The 24,000-nt window shown below is 58.3% G+C and overlaps 1 protein-coding gene across 2 annotated transcripts in view; it reads right to left on the bottom strand.

Annotated features, from left to right (window-relative positions):
• The window catches only part of Grm4 (glutamate metabotropic receptor 4), a 79,708-nt gene that overhangs the window by 54,950 nt on the left and 758 nt on the right, over positions 1-24,000 (bottom strand). Inside the window, exons 1-2 of one of the 2 annotated variants that reach the window (XM_055607256.1) lie at positions 23,884-23,940; positions 14,498-15,381 (exon numbers count right to left, since the gene is read on the bottom strand). In XM_055607256.1, coding sequence (XP_055463231.1) covers positions 14,498-15,016 — 519 coding nt within the window. In that variant the 5' untranslated portion in view covers positions 15,017-15,381; positions 23,884-23,940. Of the gene's footprint in view, positions 1-14,497; positions 15,382-23,883; positions 23,941-24,000 lie in introns of those variants that run through there. The other variant, XM_055607257.1, reaches the window with a different exon arrangement.

The raw sequence follows: 24,000 nt of genomic DNA, 5'->3' as shown, positions 1-24,000 counted from the left end.
CAGAGGCCCCGCCCTCTGCCGCGGCCCCGCCCCCGCCTCCCAGCAGGGGTTTGGGCTTGTTTCTCCAGCAGCAGAGACGCTGCTCCTTTGGAGTCACCCTGGACTCAGCCCACCCCGCTGCTGAAACATTTCAGCCCTTTCCCTCCAGGATCAGTCAGCCCATGGCCTTAAAGACTCCTTCTTGCCTCCCAGGGGGCCTGGGACCAGCCTTGACATAGGACAGGTCTCTCACCCACTGGGCAGGGGCAGGCACGCCAGCAGGCATTCAGACACGACACACCAAGCCCGGATCTGTACCACAGGGTGCAAGCGACAACCAGGCTGTGGCGCCCAGGGATGGTCACAGTCGGAAGAAAGTAACTTCAAAAAACTAAATACATTCTTCTTTTGTCATTTAAGAGGCTCTTTTTCATGAGTCTGTACTAGTCCACTGAGCACTGAGGCGTACTTTGGACGGTTCCTAATTTATCCATCTGCAGGCTTGTAGCCTGAGTGAGCTTGGACTTCTGATCCCTCCATCTTCTGAGATTGGGATTACAGTCCTGTGCCCCACACCTGGTTTACAGTACAGGAAATCGAGCCCGGGCTTCATGCATGCTTTGCAACCCCTGCTCTACCGGCTGAGCTGCGCCCCAGGCCCTTAGAAAGGGACTTTGAGACGGTAAAAACGGGAAGACATCAGCCAACCAGAGGAAGAGTGGACTTACACAAAGGTGGCTTTCTGCACCTTCATCAGCCCTACCAAGGCCGGGAGCCCCGGCCTCTGGAGTGGAGACTCAGTAACCAGATGAGGCAGCCCTGCCGGTCACAAGCTAACTGGGTCACCCACCAGATCGGATTCACCAGCCCCGATGAGAACATGAGGCCTAGTGAAACCAGAGTGAGCGGGCTGCGAACAAGCAACGCGGTTGCCACTACCTGCCCAGGAGACGGCGCTGTGGGGAGAGGGCACTGCGGGCGAACTGCAGGCCCCAAGGCCTCCGAGAGTGCATGTATGTGTTTGCGCAGACTCTGCACGTGTGTGGAGACCCGAGGTTGAAGCCTGGTGTCTTCCTATTCATAAGGCAGGCCCTCTCAATCAAAGCCAGGCCTTACCAAGAGGGCTACTCTCGGTGGCCAGCCTGCTCTGGGGGGTTCCCTGCCATCATGCCTGCCCAGCACCAGTGTGGGTTTTAGGGCTTTGAGCTCCGCTCTGTACTCTTCGGCACAAGCGCTGGGCCATCTCCCAGCCTTGTGACACGTCTTTTTTAGCACATCCCGCACAGAAACCCAAGTCCTTCTACTAAGAGGCTGCAGCCCAGACACCAGCCGTTAGAGCTGGGGGAACAGATGCAGGGCTGCAGAGCTGACCTCAGAGACTGGTGCTGCCTGTCCGGGTGTGACAAGCTGGCCTTTGAGACGGGCCTCTGGACTCAGGAGGGAGCTAAAGGGGCAAGAGGCTGTCGCCTGTTTGGAAAAATGATGGACAGTTCCCCCTAAAGCTGGCTGCTTGTACAGCCCGGGACTCAGCATTTCCAGCAACGTAACCAGTCTGGGAAAGGAGCCTTGAGGTGCAATGAAAGACACGTTCGTGGCTCTTCCTGAGAGCCAAACGCTGGGTTCATCCGAGCGTTCAGAAGCAGCAGGATACATGAATTGTGAGTGATCTGAATAAAGATTCCACTCACCGTGGAATACTACAGAGCCATAAAAAAGAGAGAGAACTGCTTACACACCCTGCCCCAGGACAGTCGCACTCTCTCGAGCGCGCACGTACACACACACACACACACACACACACACACACACACACGGCAGAGGCCCCACTGCCTGCATGCACTGAGACGAAGTTTGGAAACAAGCCCAGCAGCAGATGAACCTTGTGGAGACAGACACTGGCCAGAGGGGCTACAGGAACTTCCTGGGCACTAGAGGCGCTGTGATGAGGTCAGCTACAAATCCACCGTCAAAGCTCACGGGGCAACGTGTCTGAAATCCACGCTTCATGGTAACGAGACACACCTTATGGTGTAAAACAACAGGAGAGGTGCAGCTCTCTCTTAATGGCCCACCAGACACAGAGGCCAGCAGACGGGGACTCGCAGAGAGGCCAGGGGACAGGGTCAGGGAGTGGCAAGGTGGGGAAGGGAGCTGGAGCTGGAGCTGTGTGTGCCCAGTGCTGGCCCAGTCTGAGAAGGCTCACTTCCTCGGCGCCCCTCCTGCCAAGCAAGCCGGCCTGTCCCCGGCTCACCCCTTGCCACAGGAGAAGCCAGCTGAGTGCCCTCACGCTGTGCACTGCCGGGCTCCACCTGCTATTTCTACCCCCACATCGCCCTCCTGAGCTCCCCTGGGCACCTGTCTTTCCCACACTCCCATGATATAAGTGCCCTCCCTCAGCCACCTTGGAGCCACTGTCTCGGTTCCCTGTGGAGGGAGAGCCCAGTGGAAACAGACACGTGTGGCAAGCCCCACACTGGACGTCAAACCAGCCTCCAGGAGGATTCGAACCCGGAATGGCCAGGACTCCAGAGGGCCCTGATTATGTAGCAGCAGACAACACGTTTCAAAGGCTGGCTAGGGACATTGGAAAATGCTCAGCACCGTGGTCCGGGCAAAGCCGCAGATGTGACCTTAGCCTGCTAAATTAATAGGGGGCCGTGGCAAGTACACACAAACCAGGTAGCCACCCAGGAAGGGAGGCGGGCAGATCTTATTTGCCTCTTTTATTTCATGTAGAGGAGGCTTTTGTCTGGGACCTCTGGAAGAGCAGCCAGCGCTCTAAACCAGCCCTTTCTTTGCCTCTTTATGTTGTTTTGTGCGTGTGTGTGTGTGTGTGTGTGTGTGTGTGCGCGCGCGCGCATGCGCATTTGTGAACATCAGAGGTCGGTATCAGGTGTCTCCCTCAATCATTCTCTGACAGATGTATAAAAGGATTTTAAGCTTTGTTTTATTTTTACTTTATGTGTGAGCGTTTTCCTGCTTGTGTGTACGTGCCCAGTGCACGCAGTCCCCGCGAAGGCCAGAGGGGGGTGTCACATCCTCTGGAACGCAATTTACAGCTAGTTGTAGGCCTCCGTGTAGGTGCTAGGACTCAAACCTAGCTCTTGTGCTCTTGGCTGCTGACCCTTTCTCAAGACGGGGTCTCTACTGAGTCTGCACCTCACTGATTCAGCTAGACTAGTTGACCAACCAGCCAGGGTACCCCCCCGCCGCCGCCCCGTCTCTGCCTGCCCAGGGCTGTGATTACAAATGTAATTACAGTTGTGCACGGCTTTTATGTGAGGGCTAGCCATCCAAGCCCAGGTCCTCACTCGGCGGCGATTGCTTCACCGATAGTGTTTTCCCAGCCCACTGTTCTGTTTTCGCCCAGACCTATAGCAAACATGCGGGCTGTTTAAAGCCCAGCAGGAAAAGGATGGGGACATTAGCCATGCGCAGACAGAGGGCTCGAGGGCTGGCTGTCCTGTGTCCAGTGGGCAGATCTACAGGGGTGCTGGCTTCGAGAGGCTCTCCTCGTGGCCTGGGCACACAGAGGCAGAGCAGCAGGCCAGGACTTAACTCAGCCCAGCTGTTGCTCTTACTGTGTGTCCTCCTCAGTTTCTACAGGCCTCCATTTTCCCATCTGTAAAATGGGCCCACACTATCTTGGTGGCCCTGCAGGTTGTGCGGAGTGATGGAGAAGCAGCTGTGAGGGCTGGAATGTGAGTTTTCTGATAGAATGCTTACCCAGCATACAAGGAGCCCTGGGCTCCATCCGGGCACCATGGAAAGCAGACGCTGCGGGGCACACCTGTGATCTCTGTACTTGGGTGGTAGAGGCAAATGGATCAGAATGAAACAATGAGTTCAAGGCCAGCCTGAACTCATACATGAGTTCCTGTCTCTGTTTTTTCAAGCATGATGGTGCACACCTCTAATCCCAGCATGCTGGGGGCTCTCTGAGTTTGAAGCCAGCCTGGTTTACATAGAAAACTCTAGGATAGCTAGAACTACATAGAGGGACCCTGCCTAAATACATACATAAATAAATAAATATACAAATAAATAAAGCCCTATGTAGTCCCAGATGCCAATAGCAGCCACCGTTAGAAACCCCTAAAGCCCCAGCCTGAAAAGATGGCTCAGCACCACAAGCACATGCAGCCCTTATGGAGGACCTGAGTTCAGTTCCCAGCACCTCCATCAGGCAGCTCACACTGCCTGGAACTGCAGCACCTGGATGCTTCTCTGAAGTGCACAAACCCAGACACACACACACATCATTTAAAGCCAAACAATAGCTCCTTTAAAATCATATTTAGTGGCTGGAGACATGACTCGGGTTGAGAGCCAGGCTCAGTTCCCAGCACCCACATGAGCCTTATAACCAAGTTTAACCTCAATCCCAGGAAAGCTGATACCTTCTCCCCTGGCACCCTGAACACCAGGCATGTGTGTGATATACAGAAATACAGGCATAACACTCAAGCACATAAAAAATAAAATTAAACAAATACTTTGGTTTTTTTTACATTTTTGTAAAAGTAAAACCTTGAGCCCCAGGGCATGCTGGGTCAGTATGCTGTGTCTGAGCCCTATATGACAGCAAACGCACATCTGGGGACAGCTTCAGAAACTTATAAATGACAGTGACTACCCAAAGGATGCTTGTCGGCCCTGTGTGGCCGAGGAGACGCCTGCAGCCTGGCTGAGCCCACCCTTTCTGTAGCAGGAATCTTCCAGGACCAGGCAGGACTTTCCATGCTGGCTCCTCCGTTCAAACTCCTCCCATTCTCCTCTCTAGGTTCTCTGAGGATCTGGCCACACTGAGGCCAGGTCAGGGCTGGTCAAGCCCATCTACAGAAGTGCCTGGCTGGATGCAGAGGTGAGGCCCACCTCAGGGCACCGTCTGGTGCGGCCTGGGCCCTGTGAAGAGGACGCCAGCAGGGCAGTGGGGACAGGGCCGCCCATCACACCTGACAGAGGAGGAAACTGCCACACAGACAAAAAGAGCCTTTCACACCCGTGAGAGCAGTGCCCAGGAACCACGCAGGTGAAAGGGCCAGTGCCCAGTCCCCTCCAGGCCTGACAACAAAGAAAGTCTCCATGCAATCTCCCAGGGTGGCCGAGCTCTTAGAGGCCCTGGGGCCAGCCTCTCCTGTGGAATCTGGAATGCTGAGCTAAAAGGTCAGATGTTTAACACCACCCTTTAAGAGAAAGCCAGGCCAGTCTGCGGTAGGAGGCCTGTGGCTGGATAGTCTTTCAGGAGACCTCTAGGCTACCCCAGTGGCCTGCCATGCCACAGCAGCCAGAAGCAGAAGCAGAGGCCTGCCGAACTTCAGGCAGGGCTGTGACAGGCCAGGCTGCTGTGGGGAGAAGGGGACTGAGGGGTGGAGCAGGTGAGGCCCTCTAGCTTTGTTGTACTTTCCTAATTGATTTTGTGTCCGTGTCCCCGAGGCACTCAGGCCGCTCAGGGCTATCTTAGCCACTTAAGCAATTTAAAATAATCAAAGCACTTACAAGGGACTCAACTGGTCTTCACACTTCAGACTCCAGAGCCCTTGGGTAGGGGGCAGGGCTGCCGGCTGTGTCCCCAGTGCCCCCACACTTCACTGCCAGAGTGACCCTGAGTTCAAGCGGCCTCCCACAGGTGGGACAGCCCTGCATATGCAGGACCTTCACATTTGGTGTGCCTTCAAGCTGTATGCTCGCTGTCCCTCCTCCAACACCTGCTCAGTAAACAGGGACCTCAGGTGTCCGCTACCACCAGCCTCCTACAAGATGTCACCTGTCTCCTGTCACCAGAGCCACACAAGACAACTAAGCTCAAAGGAATGCAGCTGAAGCCAGGCCTGGTGATGGCCTTTGATCTCAATACTCAGGAGGCAGAGGTAGGCTTATCTCTGTGAGTTTGAGGCCAGCCTGGTCTACATGCTGAGTTCTAGGACAGCCAAGGCTATAGAGAGACCCTGACCTCTGAGAGAAAGCTATCTGAGAGCACCCATGCCATCCCAGGCCCTGGCAGAGGTTGGCGCTGCCCTCCCCAGCCCAGACCACCTAGGGGACATGACAGAGGCAAATGTTAGTTCTGCTGTTTGCAGCCTCACAGTCCCCACTAGACATTCTCATTCTCCTCCAGTGCTGGCCCCCTGCCTCTGCGGGACTACTTGTGATAAGCTTCATATTCCCCCATGCCCTTGAGAAAGGCTACAGAATGAGCCAGCGCTGCTACTGGCCTGTCCCCTCCCTCCCTGCACCTGAACAGGGCCAGAGTGGGCAGAACAGAGCATCGACCCTCAGCCAACACCAGAGGGAAACTGAGGCCTGGGAAGGACTGAGCTCCAGAACTCCAGGAGAGGCCCAGGGGAACCCACCTCCTGACCTCTCAACCAGGAGGCTTCCTGTGCATGCCGGTGCTGGTCTGTCTCTCTCCGTTGCTCAGTGAGCCACCCCTCCCAGCTCTGAAATCTGATGGCAGAGCCAGGACTCAAACCCCGGCTGGGGAAGCTTCTGTAGCTACAGGAATCAGAGGGTGTCCTGAGCCACAGGAGGGGCGTCCAGGTGAGGCAGGTGCCCACCAGAAAGGGCTTAGAGCAGAGCTGCTTAACTAATGGAAGGGAGGGGTGGATGGCAAGAGCGGGCACACAAAGTGGGGGTGAGGCTGAGGGAGTCCCTGCTCCTCTCCAGCATCTCTCAGATACTCCCACTAGAACTGGAGCCTCCCTCACCCGGCCAGGCCCCCAGCAGCACATGGGGAGAGGTCAAGCATTGTATCAAGCAGACTTCTGCATCTTACTGTTGCCGGCACGTGTGGGTCATAAAAACGCTAGTTTAATAAACTGGGGACACGGACCGTTTACAGCTCATTAGGGGGGAGGCAGGTAGGCAAGGCGCTGGGCCTAACCTTGCAGGCCCAGGCCAGGCACTTACCTGTGCACATCCGATCCACACTGTGTCCCCTGCCTGCCCTGATCTGCTGGCCTCTGCTCAGCTATAGCAGCTGACCCACCGAGGCCCCCCAGTGAGGCGGCACCCTCGCCAGGCCCTGGGCTTCACTAGCAAGGGAACCAAAAGCCTTTCCCAAGCCACCACCCCTCACAGGGCCAGCACTATGGGAAGGACGGCAGGGTCCATGTCAGCAGGTCCCACTTCAGGGGCCTCAGTCCTCTGCTTGCCTGAGCCCACCCCTCCCACCCCCAAACGGTAGCTCTTCCTGTTCAGACCCCATGCTCCCCTGAGCGGGCTGTCATGACGCCCGTTTGAGAGCAGTGAGCAGGGGACCAGAGACCAATGTCACTGTGCACTGTCCATCCCACCCGCCAGCCTACACTGGTTCTCAACACCCTTTAGAGACAGCGGCCTCAGCTGGGCAGCATGGAGCCAGATCTAACATGGCTCCAACGTCCAGGTTACACTCGGCCACGGGCACAGCCTGTGGGCCTGAGAGCTCCGGTACGCAGCCCTTCACAGGCAAGGAAAGTGAGGGTAAAGAGCACCTGCCCAGGCGTCTGGGGCTCAGCTGGTGCCACTTGACCAGTGGGAGAACAGGGGTCCTGACAAGCCTAGAGACTGGCCCAGGCTCACCAGCCACCCTGAAGCCAAAAGGAGCCAATGTGGGCTTCAGAGGCACCTTCTGCTGGGGTCTCAGTCCCCACCCCTCAAGTCTGCAGTCACAGGGCCTTTGCACTTACCCCTGCACTTTTCCTGTCTATGAAAATGACCCCTCTCCAAAATGGCCATTCCTCTGCCCATAGCAGCTTGCACGATACCTCCTCTACTTCGCTCTTCATGAATCACACAGCACCTGGCATCATCTGTTTGAGCAGTTCATTTTTTCCTTGCTTACTTCCTCCCAATATGGCTTCATCTGCTCGGCGCCTGCTTGGAGCAGCGGGCTCACCTGGAGCATACACAGCAGACCATGAGGCAGGGCCTAGGTGTCAGGCGCCAGCCAGGTGCCAAAGCCCAGCTAAGGTGGACGACAGCCACCAGAGCATGCTAGACAAGAAGTTACAACACAGATATCGTATGTGGGTGAAGGCTTACAGAAGAATAAACTGAGGCCAGGCAGTAGACAGGGAACTAGAAGACAGAAGCAGGGCCTCTAAGCCCCCCGTATGGAATCCAGGGCTCCCACGAGAGCCTCCTCCTCCCTGAGCCAAACTGAGCGCAGGGCACAAGGGAACTGAAAGTACACACGCTCAGTGTGCAGATGCCCACAGCACTGTGGTCCAGAGGGAAGCTGCGGCCATGACCCCAGCCCCGGGCCTCAGCCTCGGGGAACCAGAGACAGCGAGTTCCCTAGCTACAGCGCGCCTCGCTGCACTGCTAGGTGTCTTCCCAGTGAAGCAAGCAACTAAGACCCCTCAGCCCAGGCCACAGCAGGGCGGGGGGGTGGCAGCAGAGGTGACCAGAAGTGTCGGCACCCTGAGCCCATCAGGAGTGCACCCTGGGGCCACATCCTCTGCACCAGACCCAGAGATTTCCTTCCTCAGACTGTCACCCCAACTCACTCCCAGTACCCGCGGTTAGGAGAGCAACATGCACCGGAACCTCAGAGCAGGTGACACACCAACCTGCCACGGCCTCCTCCTCCCCTGCCCTCCTCTGCAGCTCCTCAGGAGTGCCCTGGCACCCACTGTGGTGGCTTGAATGGGAATGGCCCCACAGCTCATACATGTGAATGCTTGGTTCCCAGCTGGTGGAACTGTTTGGGAAGGATTGGGAGGCGTGGCCCTGGTGTGGGAGGCGTGGCCCCGGGGAGTCAGCGTTGAGGTTCCAGAAGCCCAGCCTCAAGCTCTCTACCTCCTGCCTGTGGGTCAGCTGTGAGCTCTCAGCTGCTGCTCCAGTGCCGCCTGCCCGCTGCCGTGCTTCCTGCCATGAGGGTCAGAACTCAGCCTCTAAAACTGTAAGCCAGCCCCAAGTCCATGCTTTCTTAGAAGCCGCCTTGGTCAAGTTGTCATCTTCATTGCAACAGAAAAGGAGGGCATCCGTCCATCCTATTCTCAGGACGCCAGCACTGCAGACCCCCAGTGGAGCCCTGCGCACAGGCTGCTGATTCGGCCAGTGAGCTCCCTGTGCCCAATTCGAGGGGCAGGAGACGGCAGGAAGGAACTGCATTCAGGTGTGCATACCCAGGCTCTGCAGCGCACCTGTGGCCCCTGACCATGCGCCTCAGCTGTGCACACACAGCTGCCACATCCACAGAAGGCCAGAGCACTGAGCACCTGCTGCTGGGGACGCTGGGAGAATGACGAGACAAGGGCCAGGTGGAGGCTGCTGTGCCTGAGGACCCGCTGAGCCATCTTACTAACCCAAATGCCATAATTTTCATCAATTATTTGTATTTGTTACATTTATGTGTATATGTATTTTTGTGCCTGTGTGTAAGTGTGTGTGTGTGTGTTTACTCACAGAGGCCAGAAGAGGGCGCTGAGTCCCTTGGAGATGGAGTGTCAAGTGATTGTGAGCTGTTGCTTGACCTGGGCGCTAGGAACTGAGCTGGGTTCTCCACAGGAGCAGCAAATGCTCTGTGTGCTGAGCCATCTCTCCAGCCCTCAAACACCAACGTAAGTTTATGATTTTGTGTTTAGCTGCATTCATATCTGTCCTGGGGAACACACAGCCCGTAGGCCTGGACTGGACATGCCTAGGCCATAAGGACCGTCTGTAACTCATAGACCATACGAAAACAGGGGCAGACCAGATACGATGTCTAGTCTAGAGAGGCAGCCAAGGATGAGGGAAGACACACAAGTGTGACATGACTGGTGGATGCAACTGCAAAGAGCATCATGAGGAGAAAGTGAGAGCAGATAAAAGAGGAGCCTCAAGCTGAAGGCTTCATGAGAAGGACCCAGAAGAGCTCACCTTTCACCCCAGGCCTCAGGAGACAGAGACAGGGCTACATACAGGGACCGTGTCTAAGTAAATAAGAGTGAGAGAGAAGATTCCAGACAGAGGACATAATGGACACAAAGGCTCTTGATGTAAAAACAGCTTGATGTCTTCAGGAGCGTGAAGAAAACAGTATGGCTGGTGTGGGGTGCACAGCAAGAGAGGGGTGTCAATGCTGACCCTGCAGAACACACGGGGAAGCAGTGGTGTACCCAGGTTTAAGAAGCTGAGGCTCAAGATTCAATTTGTGTTCTAAAGAGATGACTCCAGGGGCCGGGTGTGTTTTGGTGGGTGGGTGCTGCCTAGTGAGCAGAAAACCCAGATGCCAGGCTCAGCACGGCATAAACTGGGCCCAGGTTTCCATTGCTGTGATAAGCTGTGACCAGAAGGAATGTGGGGAGGAAAGGGCTGATTTCACCTTACACCTCCAGGTAACAGCCCATCGCTGAGGGAAGCCGGGGCAGAACTCCAGGCAGGGACTGACTCAGAGGCCATGGAGGAAAGGGCATGCTGGCCTGCTCCCCACAGCTTGCTCAGCCTGTTTTCTGACACACCTAGGACCACCAGCCAAGTGGTAGTTCTGCCCAGTGTGCTGGGCCTCCTACATCAATCATCAGTCAAGAAAATGCCCCACAGTTGCCCACAGGCCAATTTGGAGATGTTTCCTCAATTGAGATTCCTCTTGTCAGACAACTAACTTGTGTTGACCAAAAAAATCAGAGTGAGGGCAGTGTCAACCCAGCACTGGGGAGGTAGAGGCAGGAGGACCAGAAGTTCAGCTACGTAACAAATTTGAGGTCAGCCTGAGTGACATGAGACCTTGTTGAAGGAGAGGAGAAAGCAGGGGAGAGAAAGATGGTTCCAGGCACGGAGCAGCCTCTAGAGAAGCATAAGGCAGGGTCAAGCAAGAGGCTCGAGGATGGGGCAGGAGGAGGACTGTGCCCAGGATGAGCTCAGAAAAAACCCACGCAGCTGCTCACAGGAAGGAAGGGCCCAACGTCTCCAAGTCCCGGTGTTGTGTCTGGAAGGCAGCGGTGAGCATGAGCAGTTGTGGGAGAGTGAGAGGCTCTCAAAGTTCCTCTCATCCATTACCTGAAACGTGGTGAAAACACCAAAGCCATTTCTTCCACAGGAGATCTGGTCTCAACTCGGCTACTCTTCTAGGAGTCCTGGTCAGGGGCTGAGGGCTGAGCCTTGGACCTGCTCAACAGCCACCGCCGTGAGGGCACTGAGCACTATGTGCAATGACATACCCTCACGGGCTGGCCGGGGCAGCTCAAAGGCCCTTCCCCCGTCACCGGGCCCAACGAGAGCACTGCCCAACGAGAGCACTGCCCACGGAGACACGGGCTGCTCTGCTCGACCAACACTGCACTGGAGCCCCCACAGGAAGGAACGAGAGGCCCAGCAGATGGCGGGAACTCTTCGGGATCAGCCTCAAAGGTCACCGTCTGTTGCAGCCTGCCTGCTCCCAGCTCTTCTGCCTCGGTGGAGCGCCTCACGCTGACTTGAGGCCCTGCTCCACGCTGGGTGTGACATTTCCTGCGGGCAGACTGTGTGCCAGGCACTGTGCCGCCCTTGCTCACACCCCTGACTCCTAATTCCATCCACCTGGCCAAGGAGGTTAGGGCAATTGTCACACATCTTGCGAACGGAGATGCTAAGACAGAACGAGGCTGACCAGCATGCCCTCGTGGGCGGTCAGCCCAAGTTCAGCAACTACCCTGGCTGGCCTCTCCTCCAGGCCTCAGCTCTCTGCCGTACAAAAGGAATAGTAGTGATGCAGAGTCTCCGCCTGAGCTCTTCCAAGTGCTCAGGTTAGAGCCTTCGCCCTGTCCAGGCCCCATCAACACCTGTTCTCAGAAGATGCCACTGGCTCACTCACACTGATGACAACGCAGGTACAGTAAGTGAGGTTGAGAGGACGATGGAGGGACAAGATTAAGCGTCGGGCTTGACCCTGCCTGCGGCCATCACCACCGCGTGGCTTGCACAGCCACATTCTCCTCCGGGACTATGGACCTTCAGCAAGGCATCCTCCCTCTGCACACGCACACGCACACTCGTACTCCCTCTCCTGAGAGAACCAGCAGGATGTGAGGGGTTGCTAGGCCTGCGGAGCCCCAGAGTCAGGCATCTGCCCCCCAAAGCTGGCCTGGGTTTCCATCCCACTCTACACCGTTTGAGGGAGCATAGGAGTTCTGGCCCCTTGTAGCTAAGGCACACTGCCCTGGCTCTGACTGTACCCCAATAACACCCCCAGGCGGGCTGTCCCTCTGTAACCCCCTCAGAGAGAAGGAAAACACAGATCCTAACAGCAGAACCCAGTAATCCTTGGGGTCTGACTCTCGTCAGGGCTGGGAGACGGTGGGCAGACACACACACACACACACACACACACACACACACACACACACACGAGGCGGAGGTGGGCAGTGACACACACACCCGCACGCACGCATGCACGCACGCATGCACGCACGCACGCACACCCGCACGCGCCCCAGAGCAGGCTCTGCACCTCTCCTGAGCCTGCCCTGCCCACCCTACCCTAGTTAACCTTCTTGAGTCTGTAAATGCCTTCTGAGTTTCCGGTCAAAACTCTCCTCTCTATCAGTTTCATTAGTGAAGAAGCCTCTAGTCCCCTTGTGGACCATTAACATCACTAAAAGGGACCCAGGAAACACAGACCACAGCCTTCTGGCTGCTCCCTCCCCCTCTTTCCGGACCAGTAGTCAATGCGGCCTGACCTCAGAATACACACCAGCCCCTGTGGTCCTATGAGGCACAGACCTGGCAGCCAAGCCTCTTCACATCTGACCAGAGGCACGGGGAAAGGAGCCCGGTCAGACAACTGTGCCCATCCTTGGGTAGAACAGCACAGGAATACTAACCACCCCCATCTCCAGGTCCCTGAGCACCTTGTCCCCAAATGTATGGGTTCCCCGGAATATGCTTTGAAGTGTAATATCCAGACAGGCTCAGCACACAGAATGTCAGGGGGCAGTGACTCCCCCAATCCCAAGGGTTCTCTCCATGGGAAGTGGCTACCAGGAGGCCGCTTCAATCCTGATCACCAGGATAAGAGTCTCGGGGTGCACGGCTCATCTGCAATGAGCTGGGGGCTGGGCCAACGTCACTGGAGCACAGCTGGGTGGCCCAGGCTGCCTCCCTCCCAGGCCTGGATGACTCAGCCGTCCCAACCGTCACTGGAGCAGGCCTGGGACAGCCAGCCCCTGCTTTCCCATTGTCCTCTCCTCTCCAGGCTGCTCACTCCAGTTCTGAGAGCCCAGGAGATGATCAGGACCACCAGGTCCCCAGGGACTCCTTGAAACGTCCACTGCCCCCCCCCAGGGGGGGGAGCAGCATTTCCTTGGAGGTTCCTGCTGCTCCTACACCCAAATCAAGCAAAACCAACAGCCCAGGAGGAGGCCATCCTAGGAGCACACGCACGTGCCTTTATAATGGCTGCCGTTGCTGGCAGGGCACGCTGAGACTGCGGTGGGGTTACCTGAGACTCGCCATGGCTAGATGCTACCCCCTCAAGCAGGGACCTTCCTCTCTATTCATTCCCTCCTAGAGGCACACACAGCACACCACACCACACCGCCCCCGGTACTGATGCATGCTGGGAGTTAGACAAATGAGCTCCAGGTGAGAGGGATTGGCTTCCTCTCCTCCTACCCCGAGTGGCTCAGCCTCTCCCAGGCCTCCGCCAGCTCTGGAGACCCGGGCAAAGGGGTAGAGGTCAGAGTTAGAGGGAAGGAGGCACCAGCGGCCTCTTTAAACCCTGTCTCCCTCCCACTCTCCCCTTCCACTCACACCACTTACAGAGCAAAAGAGGCAGGCTTGGGGGTGGGGGCAGCCAGCACATAATTATTGGTAAAATGCTTGTAACGTTTTTTTCCCTCTCCCCAGTAGCTTTCAGTTGTTTTAGCAGCTTAGCAAGCACTTGGCTCCAATTGAATTGCAAATCAGCAGCTCTTGCCCCGGGAAGAGAAGGGAGGTGGTAGAGGGGGCAGGGAGGGGCTGGGAAGGGAGAGGGGGAAGACTAAGGGAGGAGGGCAGAGGGCAGAGCGGAGGAGGGAGGGAGGCCAGGGCCAGGTTCCGGTAGCAGGGTTAGGGCCGGGAGGTAAGCTCCCGCTTTTCATCCTCCCGGACCCACAGCCCCGCCCCCATCCGAAAACCAGGACACTCTTCTCCAGCGGGAACTGAAGGGCGGGCTGGGACGGCCACCAGGGGCTTCCTCAACTAACCGGAAGAAAACACATCTTTCTTGGGAATTGCAATTATTTGAAAACAATGTCAAAACAAAAGTCTTGCTTTCCCCCCCCCCCCCAGCAATCTGCAACACTGTGGTTTCCATTCTATATTTTGTCTGTCTGCCCTTCCATCGATCCACCTGTCTTCTGTTTGTCTGTCCACCTCTCTCCAGTGTTCTTTCACACAGTCCCAGCCTCCTTTAGGCTCAGGTTCTAAAGGAGGAGCTTGGGCAGGTCCTGCTTCAGGACCACGGTCAGCACCAAGCCCCCTCCCTCACCCACCCCTCACTCCACCACTCGGGAGCTTCAAACACAGGATCAGGCAGGAAGAGGAGGAGGAGGGAGTGAGGCCAGGCTCCCAGGCCGTAGAAGGCACTAACCTTGAAGAGGCGGAGGATGTTGGCCACCATGATTGAGACTGAGCTCCCTGAAGCTCCGATGACACCCACCACCCGTTCAGGCTTGGTGATGATGGGCGGACCGCCGCTGCCACATCGGACCTCCGTGCCGTCCTTCTCGATGAGCGCCTGCACAAAGGTCAGTGACTGCTCGAGGGCGTGGGTGTCCCTGGAGCAGGTGTCCAGGATGCGGGCGCCCAGCGTGATGTTGGGCAGCAGGTCCGGGTCATTGTTGATGCGATCCAGAGCGAAGAGCATGGCCTCCAGCCGGTGGATGCCCTTCTCCTTCTTCAGCTCCCCACAGGCTTTGCCCTCAGAGCCACGACCGTGGACGGGAAACAGGCCTCCTAGCGTGATGTCCCCATCGATTCGGATAGAGTTCATGTGCGGGTGGCCCTTGGGCTTTCCGAGGGATGAAGGCACCCAGGGCCCATACAGGCTGAGGAGCAGGCAGAGGGGCAGCCGGGCCCACCACCAGGCCCAGCCTCCCTTCCCAGACATTTCGGAAAAGCCTAGAGACCCATGAAGAGTGGGCCCCTGCTCCTAGCCCTAGCAGGCTCTGGGTCCCATACTCTGGGTACACAGGAACAGGGCAGCTTCAGCAGCAGGGTGGCTCAAGATGGCCAATGGGGTGGCCCATTCCAGAGCTCCCCTCCTCCTCTTTGACACTGGAGTAGAGCTCAGTGGCCCTCACAGGCCAAACCCACAGAAGACAGCAAGTGGCCGGAGCTACAGGAGGTCTCGGATCCTCGTCCCCATGTCCTGCAGGCCAGATTTCCGTGTCTGGCTGTGGAAAGGGAGGCTCCCTTGTATGCTGGCAGGATCTTAGCATCAAGGAGAAAACAGCTCAGATCACTCCCACCAACCTGGGAAAGAGAGAGAGACTATCAGCCCAGCCTGAAGAAGACATTAGCTATTGTGATTCCGCATCAGGAGCCTGGGAGAGGGAGCCCAGAGGTTATGGCTAAAGATGCCATAAATCTCCTCTTGATTTTCACTGCTGTGGCCCAGCTCCTGAGGACACGCAGAGCTGGAAGCAGAAACTGGGTCACATTTGAAGACCTTCACTGGCCAGGGCCCACTGCCTGACGAGGCCAGGCCTCTAAGAGAGTAAGTACTCTAGGGACAGCAGGCACGGCTGGGGAGGAGTGGGCCCCTCAGCGCCCTCAGAAGCTGGAGCAAGACACTAATCCTGTCAGTCCAACCTCATGAGAGAAATGAGGAAACTGAGGCCCTGGGAGAACTCTGTGCCAAGTTCCACAGATATCTCTTAGCTCATAGCTCCAAACAGGAAACGCTGCTATTTGGGGGACCCAGGGTCCAGGAGAAGCTAAGACCTTGGTGGGAGAGCCTTTCCAGCACTGGCTGAGCACAGGCCAGGAGCTGCAACGCTAAAGGCTGGGAAGAAGCAGGAATCTGGGGCTCAGAGGAGGTACCCCACTTCCACATGTTCACCGCAACCACACAAGTGCCCCAGCAGAGGGCAAAGCCAGGCCTCTTCCCCCTCTGTCCCTGCCTCAGCCTCCTCAGGCTTCCCTCCATCTCTCTGTCTGCCCCAGTGGAGCTCAGGTTGCGGCCTGAACCTCGGCACATTATTGTCATCATAGTTGTTATTGTTGTTGTGATTAAATATTTATCTGCAGGGATAGAGGAGAAAACAGAGCTCTTCCTCATTCTCACAGCTAATTTGGGCTAATTTCCCCCGGGGATTCTGCACACCCCCCCCCAGTCTTCCCCCCTGAAACCAGCAGCCTCCTCCCTCCACTTCAGAGCCCACCAGGGGAGCGGCTGAGAGCTGAGTCAGGGCTGGGCTGAACTGTGACCCCATGCCCCTTTCCCATGGGTTTCTCAAGAGAAGGCCAGCTAGCTATTCAGCCACTCTGCCTCAGTTTCCCATGCAACTGGAAGAGTCGCTGGAGTGTAGATTTAAAATTTGCCTCCATCAAGGCCCAGCAGGGGTTTGGGAGCCATCCCTCTGGTCCTACTGCTGAAGCCCCAAGGAGAGAGAAGGGGAGGATGCCAGACCAGATTTCGGACTCAGTTCCTGGGCTTCTCTAACCATGGGGTCCTCACACTAAGTGTTGGGGTGCTGGGAACTGGACCCAAGGTTGGTCTAGCTCTTTGCCACTGAGCTACACGCCCAGACCTCAAATGTTCCAAGTGCAACAGCCGAGGCTCCAGTGATGATGAATCCCACCTAGCCCTGCCCTGCCAGCAAACCCCAGGGCCACCCCAACTTCCCCAGAGGCACCCTGACTCTCCCAGAAGCACCCAGCAGATCAGGATGTGTCAGGTCTAGAAACAGAGCACACAGAACCCGGAAGAACCACCTTCTCCATCTAGACCCTGGGACCTGAGGCTAGAGGCACAGCCAGCGCCTTAGGAGGAAGACTACCTCTGCTCACAGCCGTCACCCCTGCCCCTCGGGAGAGCGGCTTTATGGGATCACCTTCTGGGTGACTCCCTGGAGTTGCTGGATGGGGCAGCAGGCAGCTCACAGGCAGTTGGGAAGAGATTAGTGTCACTGAGGGATTCACCGAGGGGTTCCCCGAGCTCCGCCCCGCCTTGGCAGGTGGGCACACCTCCTTGGGGCTCTTGTTCAGATATGTAAGTTGCACAAGTCTGGGCACCATGCTGGCCCCTCGGGCACATCTGAGCTGTCACCAGAATGACCCGTGTGCAGACAGGGTGCAGAGGCCGCACAACTCCAGGTCAGGGAACTGCAGGAGAGAGCACCGCGAGCTGCCCTGGGCTTGGGGGAACGTTCAGCCTGTCCCACAGAGGGGTGGCTGTGCCACTAGCCGGGTCAGCCGCATAGAGCGGAAGCCCCGGGTCTATGCAGGCGGCCCTAGGTGCCGGCTGCCCTGTGGTCTGTCACCCACTGCCGTGGCAGGCAGCCCCTCCAGCCCTCTGAGGCCGCACAGAGGGGGCTGGCACACTGACGAGTGTCAAGAGCTGGTGACCATGGCCTGCTCAGGCCTGCAGCCCTTTCCAGGCTTCACTGACCTTTCTCCTAGGGGCTCGGTACACCGCCCACAGGTGGGAACCGTCAGGGCATGGGGGAAGGAAGCCCAACATAAGCAGGGCCAAATTGGGAAGCCCAAAGGCCCTTCTACTGCCAAACCTTCCTCCTGGGATCAGATCCTACTCCCTGACCACAGCGGGTCCCCTGACACCCCAGGCAGGCCTGACTCCTCCAAAGGGTTTGGCGGACACACCTCCCGAAGCCTCCCATCCATCTTTTGATGCTGTAACGGGAACAAGGGAAAGTAAAAATACCCTGAAAGGAGGCAGGAGCAGCCTCGGGGACGCCTGTCTCCACCTGCAGGGAGAAGGGGGCAGTCTTTGAAGTCCATTCCCCAGCCCCAGACTCTCTCCCCCACTAACTTCAAAATAGCCTGGGAGGCTCAAATGGGGCAACTAGGTGCACCTCTCCCCAGGAAGAGCCACCAGGATGGCATTGCCTCCTCCTCTCCCCCCCCCCCCCCCAGGCTTAGTCCCCTCTGTCCTCCCTCCCACTGGCTTCAGGGTGGACTGTCACAGCGGAGCCAGCCTCACTGTGCAGCACCAGCTCACCAGCTAATGGCAAGGCCTTTTCCGGAGCTTCTCGGTGAGGAGGTTGCAGAGGGAACTTGGGCTGGGATGAGGACCCACACCTGAGGGTGGTGTGGGAGGGCACAGGAACCTGCCTCACTGTCAGTGCAAAGTCCTCACAGGCCGGCCCACCATGCCTTCCTGACCTGTCGGTCCAGGCATGGCCCGATCCAGGAGGACCCAAACCACAGTGTAACAACCAGGCCGGGAGGGCCAGGAGTCACCACACCCCAGCCACCTTTCATTGAGGTGCTTTTCATTCTTCCAAACCAACCAAACAGAACAAAACCAGACACCAGAAGACGTGGGGACCAAGCCAATCCCTGGGTGCTGCAGGAAGAGCTAGAGCCCAGACCACACCGCAGCCCACCTGAGCCTTGCTCCAGCACCTCAGCTTAGTGGCCTGTCCCACCTTGGATAGCTTTTGCTCCCAGCCAGCCAGGTACCCAGCAAGCTGGAGACTGAATGGCCGAGCAGGGACCGTCCTGAATCTCCTTAGCTGTGTAGACACCTCTGGCCTACACGTCGCCCCCGTAAAAGGCAAAATGAAAGGAACCTGGGGCCCCTCCCTTCTTCCTGCCTCCACCACCCCCAGGACCCCACCACCCAGCAAAGGATTAGCTTGTAAGTCAGTTCCCTCCCGGAGGGTCATGGCCATGCTAGGACCTGAGAAGCAGGTCACTCAAAACCACCCGTGGCCCACCGGAAGAAAGCTCTGCCTGCCTGAGAGCAGCGCTGTAAACCCAGCTGCCATCAGCCTCCCTCGGGACAGCAGGCTGCGTCCTCCATGGCTTCTACACCCTGGCATGCCACCCTTAACGTGATATGGAGAATGGATGCTACAGAGGAACAGGGGCCTGCGCTGCTCCTCAGGGCCCTGCTCTGTATTTACAAGACTCTATAAACACAGGGTAGTGCTAAAGGTGGAACCTGCTGTGGGGTTTCAGGCATTAAACAGAACTAACTGACTGGCAGGGCCAAGGCATGGAGGCCTCTGGCACTTTTTATCCTGCCCCCCTCCCACCAGAGAGGTATTCTAAGGAGCAGGAGCTCCAGTCCCTCCGCCTTCCCACAGCCGCAGGCTGGCAGCAGAGGGCATACAGTGCTGGTACCCAGCTCTGGGAGACCCACACCCAAATAGCTGAAGCTTTCAGACTGGGAACCCGCCACATCCTGAAGCTCAGCTCCCACACCCCCAAGTATCCTTCCAGGTTCTACCAGAGCACCGGTCCAATTCAGAGGTGACTGGTTCTCCGCAAGCCCCAGAGAAAGGTGTATGGAGGGAGAGAAGAGAAGGGGAGCAGGAGGTGGGAGAACACAGGAAGTGACTTCTCAGCTTGCTATCATGGGTGAAAACTAGGAAGAAGGAAAACATGGCATCCAGTGTCCTGCACTTTTGCCCTTCCAGCAGCGGCCAAGAGGCCTGCTCCCTCAGGAAAGCTACCCTGACTACCCCAGTTCCTAAACAAATATTCTCGGCTCTGATCGCCGAAGCTGATGGGGGCGGGGGAGGTGGCATATTAGGGGCCCATGTGACCAGCTCCTTTATATCTATGCTTCATCCACGGTCCAGAACACAAAATAACACGCTCAATCAATGACAGGAGGAGACAGGTCCCGCCCAGAGGCAGGCGGGTGGCTCCACTGAGGCAGAGCCCGGGACAGACAAGCAGCAGCCATGTCTGCGGTCTGGAGACCCTCCTGAGTGATCCAGCACAGAATGGAGCCCCCTTTGCCGTGAGCATTCGGTCCTGCCGTGTGCCCCTGCCCTGCCCTCAGATACACGCACCTACACAGCCAGCACGGCGATGGAGGAGGGTACAAAGGCCTCAGAGCACTCGGGAGCGTCAGGGACGGAACCCAGAGGAGCCCTTTGGAAAGAGGGTCATGAGGGAAGCCCTTCTGAGGAGTTGCATTCAAGCAGAAAGGAAAGCCTGGAAGGTTTAGCCCTGTGGGTTTCTGGAGCAGAGGTCTAGAGGGGACCACGGGGTAAAGGCCCTGAGGCTGGCACTGAGCTTTATCAAGGAACAGCAAGAGGACAGCACGTGCAGAGGACAGGGAGGGAGCCCGGGGGCTGCTGAGGGGACAAGGCCAGAGAGGGGAACGGGATAAGGTCAAGTCAGACTCCAGGGCCTCCATGCAGAGAGAGAAATGGGGACCGTGAGTACAGTGACATGAGGAAAGAGAGACCTGCGGTCCGCAAGGTCAGCCACCTGGTAGAGCACAGCTGCCCACATCACAGACAGCGCTGTCACGAAAGCTCAGTGCCTCAGCTGTCCACCCCACCAAGTCTAGGCAGAAACTACCCACCGCCCACCTCCTCTGGGGTGTCAGAGATCACACTTCCTCCTCCAACCTTCAGGCCTGGCATCAGTCGCTCAGGCCTCCCCCTGCCTTCTCCCTACCCCCATGCTGCCACTGTCCCTAGCTTCTCTGTCAGAGACTGAAGCACAGGAGTGTCTGAGTCTGACAGACAGTGCCCACCAGGAGGGGCAGAATGCAGGCGAGTCCCTGATTCTCGTCTGTGTTGGAACCTGAGGACAGCTCTGCCCGGGGCAGGGGTTTTAACCAGAAGTTCTTCCCCAACCAGTGAGTACTAAGGCTGGTTTCTGTCTGACCAAAGAATGTGGGAGGATGAGAGCCCAAAACTCTGGCCCACGACCACCCCCACCTGCCCCCAAGCCTTGGTACGACCCCCGGGAGCAGCCTCCGGGCTCTCCTACAGTTATCACTCTCACCGCAATAACCATGGCCTTGCCTTCTCCCGGAGAGTGGAGGCCTAACTAGGCTGTGTCACTCGGCCCCACCACGGCACAGGCTGTCATTTCCCAATTACCGCAGATAATATCTACTTTAATTGAACGGGGTCTCCATAATGCCATTATGCACCGAGTTACCAATTCATTTAACGTACACACATTGACACCTGACTGCCATCATGAGACTGCTGTCCAGTGACATCCCGAGGTGACTCGCACGACACTGGTCCACCAAGGAACCAGAGGTCAGGGCCTGTGGGCTCATGGGGATCAGCGGAAGCTCTGGGCTAAGCTAGCTTGGAGTCAGCAGTTGCATCTCTCAGGGGGCCTTTCCACACCCTCCCCTGCAGGAGCAAAGCTGCCGGGACAGAGGTCAGGGGGAGGTACCACTGCTCAGAGAGCAGGTCCACGGGACTGAGGAGCCAGCCTGTCCCACGGGCCCCGGCAGGGACATCTCTCGGTGCCGCTGCGTGCACATTATGTATCTGTGTATGCTGTGGTATGTTCGGTGTACACGATGCATGCTGTGCACACAGGGAGATCAGTTTCTCTCCTCCTGTATGCTGAGCCGGGTCTACTCACTAAGCAGGAAGCTCACTGGAGCCCTGGGGACTGTCCCACCTCCTGTGCTCACACAGGTGCTGCCACCAAACTCAGGTCCTGGAGCTCGCCGGATGAACCAGCTTCCCCTCAGTGCGGTCCTGGTAATTCCCCCTGACTAGGGCAGAGCTGACAAAAGCTGCTGTCCTCACTCCAAGCCCCCTGCTTCCTCTTCGGTGGACCCGCTGAGCCAGGCGGCCTTCTGCCCGGCCAGAGGCAGGGCTGGGGCCTGGCTGCCAGCTCCCTCACACCTTCTCCAGGTGGCAGGAGGTGCCGGTCTACAGAAGTGTGCAAACCTTCCCATGGCAGCAGCTGCCAGCCCAGCTGCCCCGTCTCCCAGCAGGACCTGCCCACTGGAAAGCTGGGTTCCGGGCGAGAGGAGGACAGCAGGGTGGGCAGATGTCTTGGGGTGGGTGGTAATTAGGGGCTGCTGCTCCGTGCTGGTGGGGAGAGGATGGGTCTGTCAGCTATAATTACAAGGCTCTGCAGTCCATAGGTTCTCCCCATGTCTTTTCACCAGCTGGCCCCTGCAGTGGGGTAGGGATGGCTCAGCAGCCCCGAGGTTGGGCCGTGTAGCCCTCAGGACAGGGACAAGGCCACAGAGCCTTCCAGACTCCGCCAGCCGGCAAACTAGTCACTCACAGGCTGACTGCCAAGCAACCGGAGAAATCACACCTCCAATAGAAAGATGTAGAAGCCACTGGCACGGGTCAGAGGAGGAGGGCGAGACCAGAGAAGCTGCTCAGCTCCTGGCCTGCTCCTCCCGGCATGGACCTGCTCTGTGTGAGGCGGAGCACCCCACTGCCCTCTTTGAATAAGCCAAAGAATCTACCATTCATGGAATGTTCCTCTAGGCCAAACATGCCAGCTTCCAGGGCAAGGGATCATTTCTGGGGATGTTTTGCCCCTGAGTGGTGTCCCTGGAGGCCAGGCATGCAACTCAGGGCTCAGACTCAGTGCCCATTCCCAAAGGTCCCAGCCAGGACAAGAATGTGGCCAAGGTTGGGGGCTCCTCCAGGAAGTTACGGCCTGCCCAGGCCCTGGGACGGTCCTCTGGGATGGCCCCCACCCCATCACCACGGAAGTCTCTAAGCTCCTATAGGAGCAGCTCAGGAAAGCTCTCACCTTAGGCCTGCCACCTCCTCCCCTGCCCAGAGGAAAGCGGACCAAGACCAAGGCCCCCCGGAGAGGGAGGGAACTGGGATGAGAAGGCAAGCCCAGCCACCCAGGGCTGGTTAGGTGCGGGGCTGAGCTGCAGAGCTGCTCTAGCGGCCTGAGGTGCTCGGCAGGGACACCCTCAGAGTACTGGCCTTCCTGCCCGCTCTAAGTCCAGAATACACACACACACACACACACACACACACACACACACACACACACACCTCCGGCGAGACTCACAGCAGGGTGGCTATCACACTGCCACATGCACACGTGTGGCCTGAGGCACCCGCGCCCTGCAAGCCAGTTCAGAGGGTGTCCCCAAAAGCCAGCTTTCTCCCTGGCCACGGGGGCAGGGCTAATGAGGAAGAGGAAGAAACCAGGTACCCCAAAGGGCTGTCTGACCACGCTAGCGGTGCTCGGGGCCTAGGGGCAGAGGGCGCTCGTCCTCTGAGCTCAGGACTCCCCGCCGCCGTGCCTCGCCGCTGCCCCAGCCCGGCACAAACAGCCTCCCAGCGCCGGGTGCGGGGTGCGGGGTGCGGGGGCGCAGCGCACAGTCAGGCCTCCACCTCGGCCCCGCCCCCGCGCGGGGAGGGGACGCGGCGGCCCGGGGCTCGGGGAAGCGACCCCTGAGCAGGGACCTCCCCCGCCACACGCTCACTCACACAGAGCCCTTAGAGACGCTCGGGTCCCCCGGGTTTCCGGGGAGGGGGGGCAGTCCCAAGCGTCCAGCTCCAGAGCGTGACCTCAGGTCCCGGGGCTGCGGAAAGACCCCAGACCTGCAGCGCCACCGCAGACCACGGCGGCTTCCGCGGGCGGGAGGCGCTCGCTCGGGCTCCAGCCAGCGGCCAAGGTGGTGCCGGGGCTGGACGCGGCTCTTGGGAAAGGGAGCCTCCGGCCGAGGAGCGCGGGGCAGAGGCGCACGCCCCGACCTGAGCCCCCGCCGCCTGGCCTCTCCGCAGAGGGGGCGCGCGGGCGCCACCGTCCCCTCCGGGGCCAACTCTACCTGTCGTCACGGCCCCCACCCCACTTTCCCCAAATCCGCAGACAGCTGTGCCCCGTCCCCGAGTGGGCACGGGGGGGGGGCGGCCCCAGCCCGGAGCGGAGCCCCCGTACCTGGGTCCCGCGCCCTCCTCCCGGAACTAGGGAGCCCGCGGAGGCCACCTCCCCCGAACGCCGGGGTCCCCGCCGCAGCCCGCGCTCCCGGAGGCCGGGGCCAGCGTCCCCTCCGCCCGCGCCCCTCCGGCTCCAACTCACCGCGCCTCGGCGAGGTGGTCGCGGCGGCCAGGGGTCGGCTGCGCCCGGGGAGCGCCGGGAGCCGCGGTGCCGGGAGCCCGGGCCGCGGCGGGCGGCGCTGACGCTGCGGACCGAGGC

This window comes from Psammomys obesus, unplaced genomic scaffold, assembly GCF_907164565.1.
Source record: "Psammomys obesus unplaced genomic scaffold, mPsaObe1.curated_primary_1811, whole genome shotgun sequence".
Taxonomy (NCBI): Eukaryota; Metazoa; Chordata; class Mammalia; order Rodentia; family Muridae; genus Psammomys; species Psammomys obesus.
The sequence above is the reverse complement of the archived record's forward strand: the minus strand, read 5'-3'. Positions and strand labels throughout refer to the sequence as shown.